This window comes from Camelus ferus, chromosome 1, assembly GCF_009834535.1.
Source record: "Camelus ferus isolate YT-003-E chromosome 1, BCGSAC_Cfer_1.0, whole genome shotgun sequence".
NCBI classification, from domain to species: Eukaryota; Metazoa; Chordata; class Mammalia; order Artiodactyla; family Camelidae; genus Camelus; species Camelus ferus.
Window position 1 is genome coordinate 8073027 of NC_045696.1, and position 16608 is coordinate 8089634.

The 16608-nt window shown below is 39.5% G+C and overlaps 1 protein-coding gene across 1 annotated transcript in view; it reads right to left on the reverse strand.

Annotated features, from left to right (window-relative positions):
* Positions 1-2554: 2554 nt before the first annotated feature.
* DOP1B (DOP1 leucine zipper like protein B) overlaps positions 2555-16608 on the reverse strand; it is a 96003-nt gene continuing 81949 nt past the window's right edge. The window contains 10 exon segments of the mRNA XM_032469313.1: positions 2555-3179; positions 3181-3270; positions 3774-3903; positions 5181-5342; positions 5567-5619; positions 7234-7370; positions 14528-14656; positions 15171-15232; positions 16226-16372; positions 16496-16605. Of these exon segments, the coding sequence (XP_032325204.1) occupies positions 3018-3179; positions 3181-3270; positions 3774-3903; positions 5181-5342; positions 5567-5619; positions 7234-7370; positions 14528-14656; positions 15171-15232; positions 16226-16372; positions 16496-16605 (1182 nt within the window). The 3' untranslated portion in view covers positions 2555-3017.

Consider the following 16608-nt stretch of genomic DNA (forward strand, 5'->3'; position numbering starts at 1 on the left):
GTAATACCTGGTAGAAGGCATAGTCCTACATCAGAGCATTTAATTCCAAAGGCCAGATCCTGCCTGGTCTCCCAAGTTGTTGTTCAAAACTTTTAACGACAGGCTTCATCAACTATTTCCATGAACCTAGTTACTTCTATTCGTAAATTAACTGGGCATAACACAAATACTGGAAAATAAGGCTTATCTCCTTTGAAACACACCTCACCACTCCTCGAGAGCCAGGAGCCGCCACCTCTGTGCTGTGCTCCAGGATAAGCTGGCTTGGCAGGAAGCCCACTGGGTGGGGTAGCACCGAAACTCTTCTTCACATCATGAAAGAGCAGCAGCCCTCTCGGGGTTTTCCTGTTTCACTTTCTCCGCACCGCGGTTGAGAATGTCACGTTCTAGAGCAAGACAAACCTGGGTTTCGGTTCCTGGCTCTGCTGATTTTATAGAATTGAGTAACAGTCCCTGCCTCCTAAGGGGGTTAGGAAATCAGGCACGTGACACACGCAGCACCACGCCTGGCCCTGGGAAGCACTGCAGTGGGAAGGACCACACATGCAAACCCCGTTCCCACCACACGTCCTGCAGCTCTGTGTGTTAAAAGCTCTGCTTTGTCAGAACACCAGTCCCAATGCTCTGCCCTCAGAACAGTGGCACTTTGGTCCCTGGGCTGGACACCTGGCTTAACTTCTTCTGGGAGGAACTGAGTCAGAGGCATTGTCTTCAAAGTGGGGTACAGAAGGGTCTCCACTGGGAAGAACAAAAAAAGAATTGCTAATTTTGTTTTTCCTCATACTTAAAAAACCTCCATTTTCTCTTTTGTAGAACACACAATATGTTAGTACTCAGGTTAATTAATGTAACACACAGGCTTGGCGACACTGAGGGGTGGGCACAAGTTTCATTTTTACTGATGGGTGCACGATCAAAACTTTATACAGACCACAGAGGTAGCACAGGGGTGGTTAGTTGCTCTGACTCTAAGGTAGTTACCATTGATATTTCCATTTTATAGATGAGAAAACTGAGACACACAGGATTTGCCCTGCCTAGCAAGTGGGGAATGCTGAAGAGTCAATCTAGGCAAACTGACTTCAGAGCCTGTGCCCTCAAGCACTGTAGTATGTATGCTGACAAGGGATTTAGACGTCCATCACATTTACATGGGGGGGGGGCATTAGGTCTATTTATTTATGTATTTATTGTTAGGTTTTTTTTTTTCCAACGTGAGTACTTGGGATTGAGCCCAGGACCTCGTGCATGCTGAACATGTACTCTACCGCTGAATTACACCCTTCTCCCCAATAAGACTTTTTTAGTGCTCTGTGGTAAACATGTATTGTTGAATCCCTTTCAAGATTTCTGTTTAATGAATAAAGATTAAATTACATATGGCATTGACAGAGACCATTAAGTTGTTTTAGACACTGGAGAGAAAAAAAATGAAAAACAAACTTTGTAAACCTAAGGACAGATACAAGAACTACCTTTTGTAGCATAATATCTACTGACGATATAAATAAGCTATTAGTTTTGTTAATTTTGATAGGTGACTGTATGCACCCACCCTGATGTTAACTATGAATCAGCATATGGTTATCTCCTTACAATCTGAATTATGGGGAAGTCCTCATATAAGTTACATACAATTTATAATTCTACATTTCAAGATTTAACATTTTAGTGACCAAACCTGCAAATGATTTTAAAGATACCCTCTATGTACAAAACCAACAGTTTCCACCTAATTTTTAACATACATTTGTATGAATACCCGTGTATTTAGTGCTTTTTGACTCTGATTTTTAGCCCTTATTTAGGGAACCAAGTGGTTCTGTGCTGCCCGAATCCTATGTGGGGGCTAGTGACACAAACTGCTTCTGCGCTGCACACATACTAATAAGCAAGAGGATGTGAGGAGAAACTTAACCTGTAATGTTGGTCAAATTCCCAAACACCCCGTCTACAAGAGGATGGATCTGAGAGCACACGTTAGGAACAGTACGCATCATCTGACCTGGAAAGTGATTTTATGGCCCTGGTGGCTGAAAAGCGGACATGAGGCAGGCAGGTCTGGCAGGCAAGCCCCGCGCACTGGCGCAAAGTGAGCACCCCCCGCGGAGGACGGGCGCCAGGCGGGATTCTAAATAGGGTGGTTGGCGTAAGACAGAGAGGCTTGAAAAGAATGGGAAGACATGCTGTCAGCCTGGAGGAGTCTGTGCCGAGGAATGGATTATTTTAATGAACAGCGATGGCTGCAAAACGCTTGAAGAGATCCCAGAAGGACAGAGTAATAAGGAGGAGTCCAAAGAGTGAACTTCCCTGATAGTAGTTCCGGGCCTTAACGGCTCCGTGACCACGCTGATTGATTTATGTTAAATGGAGAGTGCTGGCAAGGCACATTCTGGTACACAACTAAGGTTACAGCTGTCAGAGGTTTGAAAACTGTGTCTTTCTTACCCAGCAGAACAGAGCAAACACGTGCTTTTAGTAGGCGAGGGTTAAATACACTGAGATATCTTCAACTCTCGCCTCTGCTGAATAGTCAATGGTCACGGGCAATTAGTATTTTCAGAAAATAATGTATTTTCATTAAAAAATGCAGTACCAATATAAATGCTTAAAGGGACATGTATGACAAGTTAAAAAAATAATATTCAATAGGTTTACACTTTCAGAGAAATGCATACACACAGACCCATCTATCTACATCAACAAAGAAAACAACTCTTCACTCTCTTCGCCTTTTACTCCATATTACAAATTTTATGCCACCTGTTAGATGATATATTAATTTTATTTTCTTTACATAAATTGAGGAAGAAACATAAAATTAGATCTAAATGTATTACAAGGCATTCAGGGAGGCGTGTTTTGTTGCCCACCAGAAAATTATCTGAAATTCACTTTCAAAATTGAAATAGACTTGTTTAACAGCAGTATATCCTGGCTCCTTTCTTGTCTGGAATATTATCCTGGTTTTCATCGAAGCAGCAGTAAGTGGATTAAATACATTCTGTCTTACAAGGTTAACATTCCAGATGTTCCAAAAAATCACATTCAACACATTCTTCCAGTTGTTTCAGGACCTTTGGGCCGTCTGCGATGGGGAACTCTATGAGTGGAGGGCCTTGGGTGTCAGCAGGCAGTTTATTTTGGGTTTTAAAAGCACAATTTAGTGTCTTGAAGAACTGGTATCAATTGCCTAATGCTGGAAAGAGAATGCTGGCACAGAAGAGGGAGTTCGCTCTTCATGGTCATCTCATCCGAACTGCCGATTTCCTGCGAAAAACACAACAATCACTCAGCCTTGCTAAGAGTTAGAGAGGCACGTGGAGCACGTGCAGGCAGCAAAAGCTTGGGACAGGCCCTTCATGAAAAGTCACCATCAGCACTGCTGGCAGCAGTGTGAACTCAAATCCCAGGTCTTCAGCTGCCGTATTCCACCAGGATTTGCCCCAAGTCCCCTGACCAGGGCCCCTGCCCACCCCTCCTGCCGGTCCAGCCTCCAAGTAACACAGGGATTCTGTGCGCCTGACTACTTCTATGTGACACTGTCACCCAGGAAGCTTTACCTCCTAGCAACTGGGATGACAAAGTCACATACAAATGACGAAACCAAGATGGAATTTATGAACACCTCCCAGTTTGAACACTCAGATAAGAAGACATTTTGAAAACTGTTCAAAGTCATTGAAATCAAATGGAGTATGGAGTACTTCACTCACTGCTCAGCCCTTCTCCCCTCTGCCACAAGTATCCATTTTAAAAGAGAAAACATTTACCCCGTATTTTAATTTTAGAAGTTCGAGAATCCGGACAGTGTGGGGTTTACATTCTTGGTGATTCTCCTCTAGATCTGATGAGAAGGCAGGGCCCTCCGTGTCCACTTCAGGAACAAATGCCCACCTATAACTGGAGGAAAAAAATCCAACATCAGGCATGCTGGCTCAGAGCCCACTTAAAGATTTTTAAATAGTTTTATTGAGATGTAATTCACATACCATGCAATTCACCCATTTAAAGTGTACAGTTCAAAAGTTTTTTGGTATGTTCACAGAATTGTATATCCATCACCATAATCAATTTTAGGATATTTTCATAACCCCAAATAGAATCCCTGCTCCCTTTAGCTATCAAGCCATTCAATCCACTACACCCCTTTGTCTGGGCAACCACTAATCTATCTTCTGTCTGTACAGATTTTTTATTCTGGACATTTCATGTAAGTGGAATCACACAGCATGTGGCTGTTTGTGACTGGCTTCTTTCATTATACTGTCAAGGTTCATCCATGGTGCAGCACATGTCAGTACTTCATTTCTTTCTATTGTGGAATCTTTCACTGTATATCACATGTTATTTATCCATCTGTCAACTGATGGACATTTAGGTTTTTTCTACTTTTTGCCTGTTATGAATAATGCTGCTATGCATATTCATGTACATCAGAACTCATTTCAAAAAAAAAACCAAAACACTTTTTAGAGCAGGTCGTAGTAAAATTGAGCAGAAAGTACAGAGGTTTCCCATATGCCCCTGCTCCCCTCTGCCATGCACAGCCTCTCCAACTTTTAACACCTCCAACCAGTACATTGGTTACAATCAATGAACATGACACTGACTCATCACCTATCACTATTACTTTACCTTGGGGTTCACTCTTGGCATTGTGCATTCTCTGGGTTTGGACAAATGTGTAATGATATGTAGCCACATTATAGTATCATACAGAGTAGTTTCATGGCCCTAAAAATCCTCTCTGCTCAGCTTCCCTCTCTCCTCACCCCTGGCACTGCACTGATCTGTTTACTGTCTCCACAGTTTTGCTTTTTACAGAACATCAAATAATTGGAATCATACAGTATGCAGCTGTTTCAGATTGGCTTCTTTCACTTAGTGTTTCTAACCACAAACCTTTCTACATGATTGCTCTCTTTTGGGGGACAGGACAGAGAGAAGTGGCATCTGGGGCCAGGCATGAAATTAAACATATGAGCAGCTGTGTTAAGCCTACAGGAAATGTGAGCCAACAAGGACAGAGTGAATTGGAGACAGTGTGTTCAATTTATTTAATTAAAAACAAACAGACAAAAAAACCTACACAAATGCAATGAGGACCACCAGCGGGTGAGTGTTTTATAAGCCCCCAGTAGCAAAAACTACCTACACACACACACACACACACTTACATTTGAAATAATGGCATCTTGTCAGGTGGAAAAGAAAGTGCTGTGTCCAAGAATTTGCAAGCTGATAAATATAAGATGAGTTCACTCGGGGGTATCTCCCCCACCGAGGGCCCATTTCCATCAGAGACTGAAACTTTCATTCTGTTGATTTTGTTGCTGTTTCTATAAATTTGCAAAGAAACTCTTGTTATAAATTCACTCACATCTTCTGGAACCCATTTGCCTTTGCAACGTCCCCTAAGAAGGTTTTCCTTTCAAGCAATGTTCAGAATAGCAACTGACCCCTCACATATACTTCGAAAAAATACTGTTTAGCATTATTAATCTACGTCATACAGTGATGCCCATTAACCTCACATACGTGCACAGACCCTTGCACTACTTACCTCAATGATTCATCCTCCTTCAGATCTTCTTCAAGCTGTATGAATGTATGAACCTTAAAAAAAAAAGTGAAGTTACTATTTGAGAGAGATTAAACGTACTTTAATGTTCAAAATTTGTATGTCCATAAAAATAGCAAATAAAGCAAAAGAAACAATCAACAAAATGAAAAGACAGCCTATGAAATGGGTGAAAAATATTAGCAAACCATATCTGATAAGAGGATACTATCCAAAATGTATTTTTAAAAAACTCATACAACTCAATAGCAAAAAAAAAAAAAAGCAAATAATCCAACTAAAAAATGGGCAAAGGACCTTAATAGACACTTTCACAAAGACAATATATGAATGGCCAATAGGTACATGAAAAAATGCTCAATATCACTAATCATGAGAAAAATGCAAATGAAAACTACAATGAATCTTGTAATAACCTATAATGGAAAAAATCCACAAAAGAATATATATATATAACCGAATCACTTTGCTGTACACCTGAAACAATGTATATCAACCATACTTCAATTAAAAAAATTTTTTTTAAATCCCACAATGAGCTATCACCTCACACCTGTTAGAGCTGCAGTCATCAAAAAGAGATTACAAATGTTGGTGAGGATGTGGAGAAAAGGGAACCCTTGTGCACTGTTGGTAGGATTGTAAACTGGTGCAGCCACTATGGAAAACAGTATGAAGGTTCCTCAAAGGATTAAAAATACAACTACTATATGATCCAGCAATTCTACTTTGGGGAATATACCCAAAGGAAATGAAAATACTGTCAAAGAGATATCTGCACCCCCATGTTTACTGCAGCATTATTTCCAATAGCTAAGACATGGAAACAACCTAACTGTCCATGGACAGATGAATGGATAAGGAAATTGTTGTATATGTATACAGTGGAATATTATTCAGCTATTAAAAAGGAGGAATCCTGCCATTTGCAACAACATAGAAGGACCTTAAGGGCATTACACTAAGTGAAATAAGTCAGAAGAGAAAGATGAAAACGGTACACATCTCACTTATAATTGGAATCTGAAAAACAAAACCAAACCAAAATGAAACTAAACTCATAGAAAAAGAGGTTAGATTTGTGGTTACCAGAGGCAGGGGGTAAGGGGAGGGAAACTGGATTAGAGTGGTCAGAAGGTACAAACCTGAGTTATAAATAAATACTAGGGATGTAACATACAGCATGAGGACTATAGGTAACACTGCCGTAGGTTATATACGAAAGTTTAGAGCTGTCATCACGAGGAAAAAAATTTTTTTCTTGTTTTTTTCTTTGTGTATCTATATGAGATGATGGATGTTAACTGAACTTATTGTGGTAATCATTTCATGATGTTTCAGTCAAATCACTATGTTGTACACCTTAAACTAATACAGTGCTGTATGTCACATACCTCAATAAAAGTGGAAAAAAAGTTTAAAATAGCAAATAATATCAAACAGTACAAATTATTTGAAATAATGGATAGTTGAGAGATCAAGTATGATTAAAGGATAAAATATCTCTATTTAACCAAGAGCTATGTGCTACAAACTTGATTAAAAGTTCTGCAGATAAAATTAGATATGTATTAAATAATATATTATTGCTGAGGAAGCATTTTTAAAAGCTCCATCTTTGCTTTCAAGAGTAAAATAGTCGTACTTACCAATTCAGAGACCATTATTGGCCACAGTGAAGTCAAATGTTGAGGAGATATTCTTAGCAGCAAAACTCTGAAAAAAAGAAACATCTGAGCAGCAACTAGGGATGTCCGTCCAACTCTGAGATTGTCTGTCAGGCGTTCTAAGGGAAGAAGATTTTAGAGATGTCACACACATAGGCAGTTTGGAGTTTCTCATTCGACAAAGAGGAAAAACAAAACTGCAATTGCTTCAACATCTGACAACAGCCCTGTACGTGAAATGGGTGTGGGAGAATGGTTCTGTGCCCCTTGTTTGCCCCCAGCCTGCTTCTTTGTGAGGGGCAGCAGTTCATGGCCTTTGTTTAAAGGAAGTGAACCAAGTGACTCTGATTCTTCTGCTACAACTGAGTAGAAAGGCACATGCTTCTGACTCAAGCCAGAGATCCACTGGATGATCAATGATCAAGTGAATGTTCTTCTAAGAATATGAAACAAGACACAGAAACCAAAGACAGTCCTTGGTGAGTGATGCAACTATAAGACAGCATAGACTGGTTGCCAGATGACACTATATTTCGGGGGTGAGGAGTGGCAAATGGAGTGAGCGAATAAAATAGAAATATTCAGTAAAGTTTAGATTTGATGGCCATGGCAAAAACTTGAATTCCTGCAGGAATAAAAAAGTTATAGTATACGTATGCATATGTATAACTGAATCACTTTGCTGTACACCTGAAACTAATATTGTAAATCCACTACACTTGAATAAAAAATTTTTAAAAAATGGGTTAAACTCTAGTCCCTAACAGATTTCCTCACTTCTCCACTGAAATAACTGTTTGCAGAACTGTGATGTCCCCCTCCCCATAATCTGAGGTTTCTTAGGAACATAACAAATTGCTATAGCAAACAGCTGAACTACAGTCATGCTAGTGAAGATTCACTGTAGCACACTGGTAACGAACTTCTCTTTATTTGAGGTATTTAAGTGGGTTTTTATTTCTCCCTTTAAAAGTACTCTGACCAAATGAAAGAGCATGCATAGCTCAGGTATTTGACAAACAAGTTGGCATTTTTTAAAGAGTGGTTTGTGCTTCTGGACTAGATGGAGTAAGTATGTTACATCCTGTTTTTCTGACTGCAAAGAAATGGACCAAAAAACCTTGGACAAAAGACATAAACCAGTATCAGAAAACAGGTGAAGGAAAGGTGGCAGGACTAGGTAGGCTCCTTAGAACTTAAGGAATGACCTGGAAGTGGGTTCCCTGGGTTTTTTAAATTTTTTTTAATTTAATTTTTAATTTTATCCCAGCCTAGGCAATTGAAAAGAATAACTTGGAATGCCGAAAAAAGTCTCAACTTGAATGAGAAAAGATACCCAAAAGACACCAATGCAGAGATAATACAGAAGTTGGAATTATTAGAAAAGGATTTTAAAGCTGCTATCTAAAAATACTTCAATAATCAATTATGGACACTTGAAACATGTGAAAAATAGAAACTGTCAGCAAAGAAATAGAAGATACAAAGAAAAGTTAATAGAAATTTTAAAACTAAAAAATAGAATCACCAAGATGGAAAAACTTACTGATGAGCTCAACAGCAGAATGGAGATGACAGAGAAGAGGGAAACTGAAGACAGAATCAACAGAAATTACTCAAACTGAACAAAGGAGAGAGAAAAACATCAGAAAAAAGAAATGAACAGTCTCGTGGGCCAGTGGGACAACAAAAGATCTAACATTTGTGCACCAATGTCCCAGAAGGAGAGTAAAAAGAGTAAAGGTTGGAAAAAACGTTTGAAAAAAAAAATGACTGCAAACTTTCCAAAGCTGGTGAAAGACATACATCTACAAATACAAGAAGCTAAGTGAACTCTAAAGAGGGTAAAATCAAAGAAATCATGTTCAGTCACATAATCAAACTTATGGAAACTAAAGACAAAGAAAAATTTTTGAGAGCAGAGGGAAATTATACATGACCTAAAAGGGACAATAATTCAAATGGTAGCAGATTTCTCTTTAGAAACTACAGAGTCAAAAAGTAGCAGCCATTTTTCAAGTGCTAACAGAAAAGAACTTCAACCCGGAATTTTCTATTTTCTGTGAAAACATCCTTCCAGAATGAAGGTGAGAGGAAAAAAACAAAACCAAAACAAGATGAATAAGGGTGGGAAAGAAGTCTCAATGAAGGAAAACTAAGAAAAGTTGTTGCCCGTGGCTTTGCACTAAAAGAACAGCAAAATGATGTTATTCAGACTGAAAAGAAATAACAGTAGGACACATGAAAAATGGGGAATGACTAAAGAGCAACAGAAAGGGTAAATACACAAGTAAAAATAATATTCTTTCCTCTTGAGTATTTAAATTATGTTGGACAGTGAAAGCAAAAAGTGTATCACTACCACTTGAGGTTCCCAGCATAAATAAAGGTAGTATTTCAGACAACTATCATATGGGAGAAGAGAAAAGCATCCAAAACGGTGGTAAAATGTTGATACTAGTAGATCACCGTAAGTATGTACATTTTATGTTTACTGTAATCTCTAGAGCAACCACAGCAAAAAACTATATAAAGAGATATACCCCAGAACCACTTCAAGTAAATCAAAATGGAATGCTGAAAAAACGTGAAAGTAACCTCAGGAAAATAGGAAGAGGGAAACAGGAGTGAAAAACAAGGAACAAACAGAAAATAAATAAAAAGGCATTAATAAATCCTGACATGGCAATAATTACATTATAGGCAAACTGTCTCAACATACTAATTAAAAGAGAGCAATTGTTAGAACGGATTAAAGGAATGACCCAATTATATGCTATCTTACACAGAACTCACTTCAGATGTAATGATATAGGTAGGTTTACGGTAAAAGAATGGAAAAAGATACACTATGCAAAAATTTTAAGAAAACTGGAGTGGCTCTATTAATACAAAACAAAATAGACTTCAGAGCAAAGAAAAGTACCAGGGTCAAAGAGGGACATTACATAGTGGTAAGGTCAATTCAACAAGAAGATATATTAATAATATTAAATTTTTTTTCCTCTTTTTTTTAAACTTTTTTTTATTGAGTTATAGTCATTTTACAATGTTGTGTCAAATTCCAGTGTAGAGCACAATTTTTCAGTTATACATGAACATACATATATTCATTGTCACATTTTTTTTCGCTGTAAGCTACCTACCACAAGATCTTGTATATATTTCCCTGTGCTATAATATTTTTATATGTTTATGCTCCAAACAACAGAGGTGTAAAATACATGAAGTAAGAACTGAAGGAACTCAACCAGAGTAAGTACTGACAAGTATAGTTGAACTTCAACATCCCTATCCCATAACTGATAGCACGCATAAGAAAAAAGTCAGTATGGATACAGAAGAACTGAGCAATACCATCAACTAACAGGATCTAATCAACACTTGCAGAACACTCCACTCAACAGCAGCAGCAGAACACCCCTCATTAAGGGCTCATCGAACATTCACCAAGGCTGTTTTATGATCTACGATATAATGTAACTTCAACAAATTTAAATCGTACGAAGAATGTTCTCTGACCATAACAGACTCAACTAGAAATTAATAACAGAAAGATAACTGGAAACACTTGGAAATTAACAAACTTCTAAATAAGATATGGGCTAAAGAGGAAGTATCAAAGGAAATAAAAATAAATATACATAAATGAAAAAGTTAAAATATAATATCAGATTTTGTGGGATATAGTTGAAGTACTGCTGAGAGGGAAATTTACCGCACTAGATGCTTACATTATAGAATAAGAAAGCACTCAGATCTATAATCTACGCCTGTACCTCAAGAGACTAGAAAAAGTACAAAATAAACCCCAAACAAGTACAAAGAAGGACATAATAAAGAGCAGAAATAAATGAAATTGCAAACAAAACAAAAATAGAGAAAAATCAATCAAACTAAAATCTAATTATTTGAAAGGAAGAATAAAATTGATAAATCTCTAGAAAGACTGACCAAAAAAGAGAGAAGGCAAATTACCAATATCAGGGATGAAAGAAGGGAAATCTCTGCAGACCCTACAGACAGCAAAGGGGTAATGACACTTCAATTATTGTGTAAGTGGGAATGCAAAATGGCACATCCACTCTGAAAACCAGTCTGGCAGTTTCTTGTAAAGTTAACCACACATTTACCATACGACGCAGTAATCAAACTCTTGTGTATTCATCCTAGAGAAATGACACCTTATGTCCACACAATAATGGTACATGAATGATTTATCATGGAGGCTTTCTTTGCAATAACCAAAAACTGGAACAACCCAAATGTCCATCAGGTAAATGGATAAATGAACTGTGGTACATGCATAAAATGGAGCACTATTACTCATTAAAAAGGATCAAACTCTTGATACATCCATGAATGTACCCCACTTGCCTTGGGATGGTTCTCGAAGGCATTGTACTAAATGAAAAAAGCTAATTTCCAAAGGTGACATACTATATGATTCCATTTACAGGATATTATCAAAGTGACAAAATTAAAGTGATGGGGAACAGATGAGCAGATTCCAGGGTTTAGGGTTGGTGGAGGGTGTGACTATATAAAGCAGGAGTGACTTGAGGGAGTTGTTCTGTAGTGAGTTCTCTATCCTGGATGTGGTGCTGGCTGCAAGAATTTGTATATGTTCACAGAACTAGACATACACACGAACACAAAAAGAGTACGTGCAGAAACTGGTGAAATCTGAAAAAGTCTCTAGTTGGGTTATGGTAATATTCCCACGTCGACTTGCTGGTTTTGATGATGGACTAGGTTTATATGAGATGAGATCACAGGGGAAGCTGGAGGAATAGTAACAGGAACATGAGGTACTATTTGTGCAACTTCTTGTGAGTCTTAATCTATTTCAAAATAGAGTATTAAAAAAAGTGGTTGGCACACATAGGGCATATTTTATATTGATGCTTCAAATAAAAGCTAACTTCATGAGATCATTCTTCAGCTAAGATGATCTATTTCAGAAGCTCTAGTTTTCCTCAATCTCTAATATTCCTTTCTTAGCTGAGTGATAAACCTTACAGGCTTAAGGAGTCCTTGTGAGCACAGAGCTGGAAAAGCCCTGAGCCAGCATCCACGTACCACCGTCAAGGTTGTGGAACCTCGCTTAGGCTGGCCGCTCAATCTCACCGAGTCTGTTTCCCACCTGTAGAACTAGAGTCGTCCCCTTGCTCCACCTGTCTCGAAGGGCACCTACTGAGGACCACAGCCTATCGCTGGGAGCCAGAGGGGCAGGTACTAATCTCTCTGAGGATCAGAATCCTGATGTAAAAATGGAGCTAATACAAGGACAATGAGGAAGACATAAAAGATGGCAAGTACCCCAGTGGAGCTGGAATGAGCTACACTCATCCAGCTTAAAGGGAACAGAGCGCTGCCTCTAGACCTTTCTGATCCCCTCATCAGGGGCCTTTGTTGGGGGGCAGTGATACCTGTCCTCCTTTCATCCTAGACAAGCAGCATTTTGTTGTCCTCCCACTCCTTTAAAAAAGTAATAACTGCTTTAACCTTATTTACAGCTTCTTTTGGGATCAATGTAAAATCTTTGTCACTATAAGGCAAGGTGTACGGAGCTGCTCACTTCCTCACCCTGTGCTCATCGATTGACCTCCTTGGGGCCACTTGATGGCGCTGTCAATCAGGGGAAAAGGACCCTAGATGGAATCCCAGAGGAGAAATGGCAGACGTTCCCCATTCCTGCCTCTTCTGATTAGGCCTGAACTATTTACGAGGGTGTGCAACTTATAAGCTTCTGGATGCATCTGCTCCCTTGACTTGGGCGTCATTGCTCTATGGGGCCAACATCCCAAGACTGTCAGAGAACACTCTGAATTCTGTCACCCCAGGACCTCAGTGGCTGGGCCTATCAACAATCCTGGGGACAATGACAATACAGAGGCAAGTGATTTGTAAACTGTCAGTTACAGTTTTTAAGAGAGCAGGGTAAGAGATCTGTGACATAATTCTGTGTGGAAACAACCTGAATACCCTTCCATTGGTGAACTGGTAAACAGACCACACAACGGAATACTACAAATAAGTGGTAATAAAAAGGAATAAGCTATTGATAATACAAAAGAACGACTCTCAAATACATCATGCAAGTCAAAGAAGCCAGGCTCAAAGGCTACACACCGTCTAATCACATGTATAGGACATTCTGGGAAAGATGAAACTATACGAACAAAATCAGATTTAGTGATTGACGGGGTCAGGGGGTCATGGGAGGAGCTGACTTCGGAGGGGCAAAAGGGAACTTTCTGGGGTGATGGAAATGTTCTGTACTTTGACTGCAGTGGTGGTTATATGACTATATGTGTTTATCAAAATTCACAGAACTGTATAAACCAGAAAGGTGATTTTTACTGTATATAAATTATACCTTAATAAACTGACCCCTCAAAAAGGATTTATACCGTAATTCTAATATTTTTAAAACTATCTCTTACACTAGTCTTTATGATATTTAATACAAATCTTGAAAGATTATTTGTTTATTATATTCCATTCAGGCTATGAGTCTTAAGGAAAACACATTCCTATTTGAGAATTAAAACACAATGTTCACTCTGCCCTCTCAACATTTTATCAGGAGGAAAAAAAAAACCTCCAAAATCATGTACCATTATCCACAATCATTCCTTTTTGAAGCAGACAAGGAATAACATGAGTATGAAGAAGAGAAAAGGCTGCCAAGGAAAAGTGAGGTACTTCTCCAAAATCCTGCTCCTTCATCAGCCTCACTCAGTATTGAAAACTCAAAGTGTCTGGGCTGCTGGAGGAATCGAGGAGAAGCAGTGCTGAGAAAGTACTGCTAGACTTTGTTTTTGGATACATATATATTTACTGAAGTATAGTCAGTTTACAATGTTGTATCAAATCCCAGACTTTAAAAAACTACCTATAGAAACTAATGGCCTTATATATAATAACTGATTTTTTAAAGTTTCTTTTTGGGGAGGCAGGGGAATTAATCAGGTTTACTTATTTAATTTTTTTTTTTGATGGAGGTACTGGGGATTGAATGTTAAGCATGTTAAGCATGTTACGCATGAACTCTACCACCTGAGCTATACACTTCCCCCGCAATAACTGATTTTTAAAATGAAGTTTCAGATTTACTGATATATTTCCTAAGTTCTACATTCACACCTGCTGACTCCTCATTTTACATCCAACCATTCTGCCAAAACACGCTGTGGGCCAGCCTTCTCATCCCCTCTGGACCTGTGTGTGTGTCGGGGGTGGGCTGGGGGGGAGGGGCTGGCCTTCTTACCTTGGATCAGAGGAAGGTAAAGGTGGTACTGATCAAGCTCTCCACTGAAGACAGCAAAAGCCTGGCGCTTTAGCAGCATGGCTTTCTGCTCAAAACTGGAGAACAGTTTTAAAGAACTGCTCTGCATGTCTAGAAGAAATAGAGCAAACACGTTCCCTTTAGTGAGAAAACTACAATGAGAGGTAAGTGACTGGAAATTTGTACTGGTGTAATTCCTACCTTCCCTGGTGAAAAATCACAATCTTGATGGAGTAAGGGCATGTAGTTATTATTATTCAGATATTCACATTTATAAAAGGACTTATTACTTTCATAACACTTAATGATTTGGTATTTGAAAAGGATATAAGGTTCAGGAAAGAACTCCTAACAAATTATGGTCAACTTTTCATTACTTTTCCAAAGCATTTCTCCACCATGACACTGTAGAAAATGTTGTTAAAGGCATTCTTGCCAACAGACTGGAACTAGGAAGGCGCATCAATTTACTGCTGGCAAATCACGTACATCATATTGCAGCCTGCGGCTGAGACGGCATCGTAAAAGGTGTGAGCAGGGATCTGAAATGCGCAGCAAAAGCTATGGCCAAAAGCATCGGTCCTTCAAAGTGTGACTTATGTGCACGTAACATAGAAGAACTTACTCATTAAATCTTTAAACATTGTTTTCTCATGAGTCAGAAGATGGTCAATAATGGACTTCCAACTGGATATTAAATAAAAGCAAAATTAGTTAAATATGCAAAAGGTGACAGTCTGATTAAAAGCTTCAAGAAAAGAAGATGTTCCTATAAGATCTATTAAAAACTGCTTTCTGAAAAGTTAGTGAAACGAATGAATAGTTTTTATATAAGGAAAAGCTAAGAAAAGACTTTTCATTTATAACCTTAACCTAGGGAATGAATGACAGAGCTCACCACAACAGAAAACACCAAGTGTCAAGGTACTTTGGCTTTTGCAAGGGCTGCCCTTAAATATGTTCACACAGGTGATGTCCATGCACTTGTGTGGATGGAAAGAAGCGGGGGTCGTGGAGACAAAGACCACTAGTTTTCAATGGGCTCCCCGCCAGGGCAACAGCATCACAGGGTGAGAGCCGTGGGCTCTGGGGGTGGTAGGCAAACTCTCAGGCTGTACAGAAAAGCTGACCAGTCTCCACCTTCTATCCTGCCATGAATACAGGAGTGTTCAGACAAGCCAGGGGCAGAGTTACACATAGTTTTGTTGACCTCCCAAGAAAAAGGCACAGGAAATTCGTCTTGCAGCTGTAACAGCCTGGATTTCCGCTGCCCGTGCAGAGCCTGGCCAGCCACAAGGACTCAGTCAGGACTCAAGGAGCATAAGCCAAGAAGTGGGATAAGGGCATGGCAGTGTCACCAGTAGGCCCTGTCATCTTAACATTGGTCAAGTATTTGTGATTACAAGATAAAGTAGTTCTAGACTGAGGACAACTGGAACTCCAGATCATGCTCTTTAGGGATAATATGCTCTTATTTGAAACTCTCCTCTTGACTAGAAAAACGAGGCATTAAAGCTTGGATTCCTCTCCCAGGACTACACAGTTAACATGCGAGTGATGGCCTATGACTTGGGTTGAGGCTAGCTCTGCTCCCATTTCGGGTGTGAGAACTGATTACAGAAACCCCACACACTTTTCCAACGATGCAGGGCACGTTTTTATCAGGACAGCATTTCTTACTGCACACAAGAAGTGTCCATCTGAAAGAAGGCAGGGTCCAAGAATAAATCCAGGACTTCTTTTTTCCAGGCCCGTTTTGTATAGGCATAACCGCTCAGAGAACTCAGCAGCTGGGCTCCGGCCCGGAAGCTGGGGGCGTTGTAGGCGCTGAATGGGGTGCGAAGGGGAAAGGGTCAAGGTCAGAGGCTGTGCGAGGAAACGCGCTGGATGCATTTCCCGTAACCTCTCTTTCCACATGTGGGCGGCGTACCCCGGAGAAGGCAGAGCTACCTGTGGTTGCGCAAGTACGGGAAAACGTAGTAAAGCAGACGCGAGATCAACGGCACTGCCTTCTCTTTCTCATCGCTTCGATAAACCATGTCCAGGAGAGTTGCCAGAACCTA